General features: G+C 32.7%; 1 protein-coding gene across 2 annotated transcripts in view; it reads left to right on the forward strand.

The window, feature by feature from the left end:
* Nucleotides 1–11,252, forward strand: part of CDH18 (cadherin 18) — a 280,274-nt gene that overhangs the window by 182,369 nt on the left and 86,653 nt on the right. For both annotated transcript variants that reach the window (XM_008071385.2, XM_021719205.1), the window contains one exon: nucleotides 3,104–3,357. In XM_008071385.2, coding sequence (XP_008069576.2) covers nucleotides 3,104–3,357 — 254 coding nt within the window. The remainder of the gene's footprint in view (nucleotides 1–3,103; nucleotides 3,358–11,252) is intronic.

Genomic DNA, 11,252 nt, shown 5'->3' on the forward strand with positions numbered 1-11,252 from the left:
CCCGGCGGGTCGAGGCTGCAGTGGCCGCTCCCCGCCACTGCACTCCAGTCTGGGCGACAGAGTGAGACTCCAAATGAAAAAAAAAAAAAGAATGAGAAGAAAAACAAACAAACAAAAAACCTCTGTTTTATTCTCATGAACAATCATTGGCTCTACAACTGCCCGTATCAGGTTTAGACTATCCTTCATGTTTATGAAATTACTTTTTTTGTTTTGTTATATTTTAGGGCAGGCAATTTATGTTTTGTGTTTTATAAACTGTGAATCATATACTTCATGTTATCACTTTGTGTGATATCTCAATTGCCTGAATAATTTTGTTTCTTTTTTAGGTTTTTTTTTTTCTTTCACTTCCTTATCAAAATTATGGATTGGATAAGTATACCTTACTGTTTCTGGTATACTGTTTTTGATAAGCTACTTCTAAGTTAAAAAAAAAAAAAAAAAAAGAAAGAGATCTATTGGTATCCAAGGAAAGTGAAACCCCACAGAAGTAGTTTCTCAGAAGCAAAAGACTACTGGGACATTCTGGAAGACCCGTTTAAAAGATGAATACTTGAACAGCTTTATTAGAGTTAGTAATAGAACAATAATAATTTAACTTAAATATTATTGTGGTTGTAATAAAACCAGTGTAAAATTTATATTTGAATATATAATCCTAAAATATTCAGAAATAGACAAATCTAATTTCTTCCCAGTTATTCTGTACTTGCAATTCAGTCTCACCAACTTCTTTTCATAAATGAGGTAATTAAAATATTTCCAATTGCAACAATTCAACTGATTCTGAATTCCTGTCCCAACCTAAAATAATACCCTCATTTCTTCATGACTCCGCATGGGTTCCCATCCATCCATCTGTCACTTCTGGCAAATAATTCCTAAAAATGATTATCCCTGACCTGGGTAGTTAAATATATATTAGATTATCATCAACATGAAACCATATGTCCACATAAACACCCTGCACCTTAGCAGTAGGTAGGTTAATGTTAAGACAAATGACATCTAACTTGCTAGGGGACATGCTAAAAAAAAAATGGGAGAGATAATTGTCATCATGAATGCACAGTTTAATAGTAATATCAGATAGCACTGGATTTCTCCAAAATCCCTCACAGATTTCTTTGAAAGTCTGAAAGATATAATAGCCTACAATAATAAATAAGTGGAGATGACCTTTAATCTAGTGTTATTGTAAAAAAAAAAAAGGATGCTAAAAATCATTAATAAAGTAAGTAAATTCTAATTTTTAGTTCTAAAAATCTTAAGCATCAAAAGCCTACCACATGCATGACATTGACTCCAAATAATATAGACATCAATCTTAAAAACAAAAAAAGGTATACTTACCAGGGTTTCAGCTTACTGGATTCTGACTGGCTCCTGAAATTCAGAAGGGTCCATTTCCACCCACGCAATTCCTGATAGGAAGCAAGTATGTACCATTTATAAAACAAGTTATCTAAATTTAGGTAAAGCTTATTGGTAGATTAATCAAATATGTATTGCCATGAATTAATTGAAAGGATGAAAGAGTCAAGGAAAAACAAAGTTTAATCTGTAGACCCAACTAGGAATATACAATATCTTAAACAGGATAGGTGTTAGCTATTTTAGCAATTTATTTCTAGTCTAATTTCCTTCAGAAGAAAATGGCTCCCAATGGTAGATCATAAATTTCAAAATCAATTAACGTTCTTAAAGATATATGTAAATCTAAAGTTTATAATATTTGTGTAAATATATATAAATGCCTGTGTATTGTATACATGGTCAACTTTTGAAAATATAAATTTGTAATATTTAGAAATATATATATAATTTTATAAAAACTGTTAAAATATTGTAGTATTTTCTTTTATGCATTTCTCACAGATCTTTATAGCAAGTCCAGCATCCGTGGCTACCTCAACCAGTTCAAAATGAAAGACTGGTCTCTGGATCACCTGCACTAACTTCACTATGGGAACTTTTAACTTTTAAAACTAAATATGAATTTATTTTCATCACAGACCCTGTTGTGTGCATTATGTTGAGTACTTTCAAAATATTCAGTTCTTATCCAAAAGACATTTCCTCTTGAAAACATTTCCCAGTTGTTTTCATACACCCTAAATTTAAGTTTGTATCATTTTTTATTCATGTCTATAATACCTAATATATCTTTTTGCACTAAACGCAAAGGACCATAAAGTACCTTTTTACTATTTGATGCCCTACAATAGACCATATATTCTTTGGGTCAAAACACAGGTTCATTATTATGTGTTAAGTCAAATTCATAATGCCTGATATGTATTATTAACAGAAGGTAAATAACTAAAAATAAGAGTAAAACTAAAAAGATGATATGAAACTATTAATATAGGCTTAAAGTTAAAAATTTGCATGAACGAACAAATAGAAAGAAAACTATAATTAAAAAAGCAAAGTTGATCCCAACATCAAAATATAACAAAATAAATGAAATGTGTTGCCAGCAAAATGAATAATTGAATAAATGTAATCAAAACAATAGAAATGAACTTCAGTGTTCTGTATAAAACATTTTGCTGAAGTTCCAAGAAAATATTGTTTACTTGAAAACCTAAACCTTTGTCAGATTTTTTAAAAAAGCCTTAAAATCAGCAAGGTGAAAATAAGTTGACAGCATATTTTTAAAAAATCAATGATTTTAGATAAATTGCTGAAATGTAAAAATGTTCTACTTTATTCTGAAAATTTTAAGAAATTCATAACAGATACTTTTAAGATTAATAAGGTAGGTTGAAGAAGAGACAGAAAGATGATACTAGAGGAGACTAATAATGAAAGTCTCCAAAAAGCACTATTTTTTCACCTACAATGAATATCCTTTTGTACCTAGTTATACTATATTTTAGACTCTGTAAAATCACTATTAATTCAGTCCCAAGTTTCCACGATTTCTGTTTTAGATGTTATTGTCATGATAAACTTCAAACTGTGTTTTAAAATAAAGCTGGAATTACTTATTTCTAGCCAACTTATGTTTTGGCAGAAATAGAAATATATATATAATCCTTATTTGGAAAGTAATGGAAGTCATAATATAGGAAATCTTATTTTTTCCCCACAGCCACTGAACTATGAGAAAAAGAAGTCATATACCCTCAACATAGAAGGAGCCAATACACATCTTGACTTTCGCTTTTCTCACTTGGGTCCTTTTAAAGATGCTACCATGCTGAAGATCATTGTTGGGGATGTAGATGAACCACCACAATTTTCCATGCCTTCTTATGACATGGAAGTCTACGAAAATGCCAAGATTGGAACCATCGTTGGCACAGTTTTGGCACAAGATCCTGACAGCGCTAATAGTTTAGTAAGGTATGGTATGCATCAATATTTTAGACATATAAAGATTTTTATTGCCTTTCACACCAATTTAACTCTATAAAATAACACAAATAGTTTATTTCCATGTTGTTTTCTGTGCTAATAGTTTAGTAAGCTATGGAATGTGTCAATATTTTAGACATATAAAGATTTTTCTTGCCTCTCACATCAATTTAACTCTATAAAATACCATATAGTTTATTTCCATGTTGTTTTGTATTAATATAATTAAATTATGATACTTGCTGTTTTTTTAATTGAATAACATGATAGATGTGTTTCTGTAAATTAATAATATATTTAGATATATTCATAAATGTACTGACCACACAGATTAATTTTTCCACTTACTGGATGTGAACATAATTGACTGAGAAAACTGTTGTAGTGATATTTAATTACAAAATATAAAATCTATCGATCTCTTAATGATAGGAAGGATAGCTATCATGCCAAAAAGGGAGGATTTGGGATTAACATTCATCTCTGACTTTGGTTCCTCTGATAAGATTAACTGTGTGGTTTTAGGAAATCTTCCACTCTTTTTATGTAAAAGACAAAATATGTATTTGCTATATGTAAAAGGAAAAACAATATTTATCACTCAGAGTTTTGTGAAGATGCATGAAGCAATGTACTTTGTAAAGCACCTAGTAAAGCGTCCTGTACCTGGTAGTCACTCAATAAATGTTATTGAGGTAGTGTTAATAGATTGCTGATGTAAAGACTGGATTCTAAATACACGGAAACCGGTGTAAGAATTCCAGTTATTCTACCCACCATATTAGTGATCTTATACAGTCATTCAATCCTGCAGAATCTCAAATACCTAACACATGAAGAAAGAATAATAATGCTACATAAATATGTTGATAGAATTAAATTAGATTGAATGAAGAATATAATACAGTGCCAAACACATAATCATATATTTTATTTTAGTATGTCATGCAGAAGAGACAGAGTTGTTGCATAAGAATAAATGTTTTATTTTTGTCTCATTTATGATAAAATCAAGTGGGCTGTAAAAATACTTATTTACCCTATATTTATACTTTTGAAAAACCAAAGACCCTAGAAATTTTGAAATTCTTAACAAATGTGTTTGCTTTTTCCCATGAAGTTCTCAGTTTCCATTCATTTCAACAAAAATTAATATACTAATCTTTCTTTAGTATTCGTAAAATATTTGTAAAGGCTTTCAGTTTTATTTTCTATGAGCACAATTGTTACCATTACAAAGTATGCCCATAGCAAGCATGCAAGCAGAGAAACAGTTTTCTGCACACAAATGTATATATTCCACAATTATGCTCCATTTGCAAGTACAGGAACCGTATCGTGTCACACTGAAAACAACAGCTAGACATTGTGCGAAAAGCAGGATTGGTAGAGTATACAAAATAATATTTATAAACCCAGTAACAGAAATCAATCTCTAATTAGGGAATGAAAAATTGTAGTCAATACGTTCAGTTGCCCAACCAGAAAAAAACGTTTCATAAAATGCCATACTTTAATAATACTTTCAACTACAAACAGTAGTTATAATTTATCTAAATGTATAAAAACTGTAGCCCTGTGAAAGACCTCATATAGACTTTTTTTTTTTTTTTTTTTTTTGCCAAAGGCAGTCACTGTCTTTGGGTAATAAAGATATTACATGATGTTTGTTTGATGTAAAAATATTAGCTAAATATTGATAAAATTTTTTTAAAAATTAAAATTTGGCACTAATGATGTTTTCTGTCATCTCAAATTTTAAAAGAAGGAAGGTACAATTATTTATATATTTATTATTGGTGCATAAATTTGTACATATTTTCAAGGTACCCATATGTATTGGCAATATTCATATAAGCAAATTAGAATAGTTGATTATATGTTACCTTAAATATTTATATTTTCTTTATACTAAGAACATCCCTATTATTCACTTCTATCTATTTTGAAATGTACAGTTGAGAGGGTATAAATATAAATTAGATAGAAAGTATAAGACCTGGTGTTCAATAGATAAGTAGGGTAACTGTGGTTAACTACAGCAATGATTATAAAGTGATTTTTAAACTTTTAACTACCTGTGATATGCTAGTATTACTATAGCCCTCGTGATATGAAATTATGTACTCACAAATACAAACACACGTAACACACAACAGCTTGTACTTCACGGGAAAGATTTACACATTGTATATTAAGTTTTAGTCATGATTCGCCACAGACACAGAATCAATATGATATTTACATATATCATTTATAATGTATGTATGTGTACGCATATATACACACACCAATATATGTTTGCTTGTGCATGTATATATACACATATACACAGAGAGAGAGAGGTAGTTATTTTAAGAAATTGGCTCTTCAGAGTTGGCCAATGCTCTAAAGACCTAGGAAAGAGTTCTAGTTTAAGTCCTAAGGCTATCTTCTGGCAGAATTTCTTCTTGCTTGGGCCAGACTTTGTTCTATTTAGGCCTTCCTTCTACTGATTGAGTGGGACATATTGCATTATGGAGGGCAATCTGCTTTACCTAGAGCCCACTGATTTACCTGTTAATATCATCCAAAAAAATAAAAAGTGAACAGACCAATGCAGAATCATGTTTGCCCAAATGTCTGGGCCCTGCAGCCCAGCCAAGTTGACCTATAAATTTAACCATCACACTGTGATTGGGTTGATAATGTATGATGGAGATATGTATAGAAAGGCATTCAAAATTTTCTGGAGAGAGTGACTTTAGAAAGATTGAGTTTAGGCTACCAATCTAGGTTAGAGATCAGGGGAAAGGATGGAGGGAGAAACTGGAGTCTGATGTGTAAGTAAGGAGCTTAGGTTACCTATGAAGAATGGCAAGTAATAAGATAGAAAAAATAGGCTAGAAACATCATAATGAAACTTTGTGCTAAGGCAAGTTCTTCGAACTTTGCTCAGACAGCAATGTCAATGATGGGATAAAAGAAAACTGAGGAGTTTCAATAATTACAATCAAAATAATGACAAGAGGAATTGCATTCCAAAATAAATAATAATAAACTTTAAAATAATGTAAAAGATGAACTGTATGTAATAAAATGTAGGCCAATATAAAAGATGTAATGAACTATAGGCCAAAGAGGAGAAATTTAGGTCAAGGACAAACTTCTCTTAGTATTTTCCTGTATGTCCTAACACACATACATTACACATAGGACTGTGGTTCTCACCTAAGGCCTATTTTCCCCCTAGGGGACAGTTGAAAATCTCTGGAATCAGTTCTTATTATTATACCTTGGGAAAGCATCTTAACTCAGGCACCTATAACAAATTACATTGGGCTGTGTGGTGTAAACAAGACACATTTATTTCTGACAGTTCAAGATCAAAGTGCCAGCCTATCCAGTGGCTGGAGGGCACCTGCTTCCTGATTTGCAAAGGGCCATCGTGTGTGTGTGTGTGTGTGTGTGTGTGTGTGTGTGTGTGTGTGTGTGTGTCTGTGTGTGTGTGTTACAGTGTGTGTGTGTCTGTGTGTGTGTGTGTTACATAAGTGTATTATTTGATGATGAGTGAGCTTGGTGCTACTGACAAGTCTCCCCAGCCTCCTTCGTAGTGGGGCATGGTACCCAATGGATGTTTTTGTATTTTTATACTCCTTCCTTTCTTCCCTCCTTTATTTCCCATTTGAGATTTTCAGTTGTGCTATGGAGGGAAATTTTTCCCATTCTTATGCCCATGTGTGCACAATATTTAGAATCCACATATGAGTGAAAACGTGATATTCGGTTTTTTGTTTCTATGTTAATTCACTTTTGTTCTTCCATTGTGTATATGTACCACATTTTCTTTATTCAGTCCACCTGTGATGGGCATCTGGATTGATTATCTGTTTTTGCAATTGTGAATAGTGCTGCAATAAACATATGAGTGCAGGTGTCTTTTTGGTAGAACAATTTGTGTTCCTTTGGGTAGTTTCCCAGATGTGGAATTGGAGGTTAAGTGGCAACTCTGATTTTAGTTCTTTGATAAATCTCCAAGCCACTTTCCACAAAGGTTGAACTAGCTTACATTATTACTTTACATTATTACTACCAACAAAGTATGGGCATTCCTTTTCTTCATAGTTTTGCCAACACTTGTTTCTTTCTTTCTGTCTGTCTTTTTTTTTTTTTAATCTTTTATAGCCAACCTGACTGGTATAAGATGGTATCTAACTGTAGTTTTTATTTGCATTTCTCTGATGATAAGTGATGCCGAACTTTTTAAAATATGTTTTTGTCTGCTTTGTGTTTTCTTTTGAGAAGTATTTTTCATGTCTTTTCCCACTTTTTATGGTTAATTGTTTTGCTCTTGTCAATTCATTGAATTCCTTATAGATCCTGGATGTTAGCCCTTTGTCAAATGTATAATTTATAATTTCTTTTTCCATTTTGTGAGTTGTCTCTTTACTCTCTTGATGGTTCATTTTGCTGTGCAAAAAGCATTTTAGCTTATTAAGGTTCTAGCTATCAACTTTAGTTTTTGTTATATTTGCTTTTGAGGCCTTGACAATGAGTTCATCGCCTTGACCAATGTGCAGGAGGGTGTTCCCTAGGTTTCCTTTTAAGATTCTTATATTTTGAAGTCCTTGATCCATATTGAGTTAATGTTTGCATATGGTGATGTGGTGATCCATGTGATTAGTCAATTTTCCCATCACCATTTGCTAAATAGAGTTTCCTTTCCCCAATGTTTGTTTTTGTTGATTATTTCGAAGATGAATTGATTGAAGTTCTGTGGTTTTAATTTCAGTTTCTCTGTTCTATTCCATTGGTCTGTGTGTCTATTTTTTGTACCAGTATCATGCTGTTTTGGTTTTATTGGCTGTAGCAAAGGTTGAAGTCTGGGAGTATGATGTCACCAGTTTTTGTTCTTTTTACTGATAATTGCTTTAGCTATTTGGGCTGCTTTTTGCATATGAATTTAAGCATTGTCTTTTCTAGGCCTGTGAAAAATGTTACTGGTAATTTGAAGGAATTGTGTTTAATATGAGATTTCTTTGGATAGTACAGAAATCTTGATGATAGATTCTTCCAATTCATAAGCATGAAATGTTCTTCCATTTCTGTTGTCTTTTCTTTCTTTGAGCATTGCTTTGAAGTTATAACTGTAAAGATCTTTCATTCTTAATTAGATGAATAATGAGTTTTTTGTGGCTAGTTTGTATGAGATTGTGTTTCCAATTTGGTTCTCATCCTGTGTTTTATTGGTGTATAGAAATGTAGCTTATCTTTGTGCATTGACCTTGTTTCCAAATAGTTTACTAAAATTGCGTATTAATGCTAAGATGTTTTTGGAAGAAACTATAGTATTTTCTAGGTATAATATCTTATCTTCTGTGAAGTAGGACAATTTAACTTCTTTTTTCCCTATTTGGATACTCCAAATTTCTTCCTCCTGCCTGAATGTTCTGGTTAGGACATCCAGTACTATGTTAAATAAGAGCAATGTGAGTGGACATCCTTGTCTTGTCAGTTATTAGGAGAAATTTTTCCAACTTCTTCCTGCTGTTGGCTGCAGGTTTGACATGCATAGCTCTTACTATTTTGAGGAATATTCATTTAATGCCTAGGCATTTGATGATTTCTATGAAGAAGAGATGTTGGATTTTATCAAATGATTTTTCTGTATCTACTGAGATAATCATACAGTTTTTGGTTTTACAGCTGTTTACGTGGTGGATAGCATTCATTGATTTTGTTGTTGAACCAACCTCGCATCCTGGGAATGAACCGACCAGGTTATAATGAATGATCTTTTTAATGTGCTGTTGAATGTGATTTGCTAGTATCTTGTTTTAAAAAATGACATATATGTTCATCAGATAAATTGTCCTGTAACTTTATTTCTTTTTGGGGTCTTTGTCATTTGGGAGTATCAAGATGATACTGGATTCATAGATAAACTGGGGAAGATTCCTTCTTTTTCAAATACATCGATGATTTTCAGTGGGATTTGTATCAACTCTTCTTTATATGTCTGGTAGAATTTAGCTAAGAAACCATCAGGCTCAGAGATTTTTTTTTCGTGAGGAAGTTTCTTACTACTTGGCTTGCTCTTCGTCTGTTTAGGGTTTTGATTTCTCTGTTTTAATATTGGGACATTGTTTGCTTCCAAGAATGTTTCCTTATCCTCTAGATTTACTAGCCTACCTCCATATAGATGGTCATACTAATCTCTTATAATCTTTTGTTCTAATTTATGGTCAGTTGTAACAACTTACTTTTCAGTTCTAATTGTGTTTATTTGAATTTTATATCTTTTTTTGTCAATCTTGCCAAAAGTCTGTCAATCTTATTAATTCATTCAAATAACTAGATTTTTGATGCGATAATCATTTGTATGATTTCTTTGGTTTCTGTTTCATTTATGTATGATTTTCCTTTGATAATATTCATTCCTTAACTTGTTTTGAAATTGGATTGTTCTTGTCTTTCTGGTTCCCTTAGGTGTGATATTAGACTGTTTATTTGATATCTCTATTGTTTTTGTGTGCGTGTGTGCTTTTTCTTTCTTTTTTTCTTTCTTTCTTATTTTTTATTTTTTTTTTGCGATGCTATAAACTTCTCTCTTAGCACAGTTTTTATGGTTTCCAAGAGGGTTTGCCATGTTATATCTTTGTTTTTATTTTTTTCTGGAATTCTTTTTATTTCTGTCTTGAGTTCTGTGCTAACCCAAAAGTCATTCAGAAATATCTTGTTTAATTTGCATTTATTTGTACTGTTTTTGAGGATCCTGTTCAGGTTGATATTTATTTTTATTCCACTATGATCTCAGAAGATGGTTGGTAAGATTTCAACCTTGTGAAATTTGTTCATGCTTGATCTATGGCTGAGTATGTGGTCAATCTTAGAGTATATTTCATGTGTTCATCTAAGTAATGTATATTCTGTGGTTGTTGAATGGAGTTTTCTGTTGATGTCTATTAGAATTGAGGAGGGGCACACTTCATCAACCAGGGTACTGGCATAATGAACATTTGCATTCCTAACCCTGAGTTGTACCCCACATATTCATAAATAAATAAATAAATAAATAACTTAATTGGTCCAGTGTCAAGTTAAGTTTCCATATTCTTTTTTGCTAAGTTCTGCCTTGATGATTATCTAAAGCTGTTAGCAGGGTAATGAAGACTCTTACTATTATTGTATGACTGTCTATTACCTCTTTTAGGTTAATTGACAATAGTTGTATAAATCTAAAAGCTCCTTTGTTGGGTGTGCAAACATTCAAGATGGATATTTTTTGCTGACAACCTGAACCTTTTATCATTATGTAGTATCCTGCCCTGCCCTTTTTAACTTTTCTTGCTTTAATGTCTTTTAAATCAGATATAAGAATAGCTATTCCTGTTCTTTCTTATTTTCCATTTGCATGAAAGACCTTCCTCCAACTTTTTACCTTGAACCTGTGGTGATTTTGAAGTGAGATGGATTTTCTAAAGGCAATGGAAGGGTGGATCATGCATCTTTATCCAACTTGGCACTCTGTGCCTTGAGTAGTGTGCTCAGTTTGTTACCTTTTAATTTTTGAAATGTGGGGTTTGTTCCTGTCATCATGTTGTTTAGAAGTTACTTTGTATAGCCAGGCTCGGTGGCTCAGCCTGTAATCCCGTGCCTTTGGAGGCTGAGGTGAGTGGATTGCCTGAGCCCGCCGGTCCGAGACCTGCCTGGGCAACTTGGCGAGACCTCATCTCTACAATAAACCAAAAAAAATTAGTTGGGCGTGGTAGCGCGCGCCTGTAGTTCCAGCTACTTGGAAGGCTGAGGCGGAAGGATCGCCGGAGTCCAGCAGGTGGAAGCTGCGGTGGCCGGGAGCGGTCACTGCACTCCAGTCTGGGCGACAGAGTGAGACTCCAACTCAA

This window comes from Carlito syrichta, unplaced genomic scaffold (genome assembly GCF_000164805.1).
Source record: "Carlito syrichta isolate Samal-C Ts95f unplaced genomic scaffold, Tarsius_syrichta-2.0.1 Scaffold314304, whole genome shotgun sequence".
NCBI classification, from domain to species: domain Eukaryota; kingdom Metazoa; phylum Chordata; class Mammalia; order Primates; family Tarsiidae; genus Carlito; species Carlito syrichta.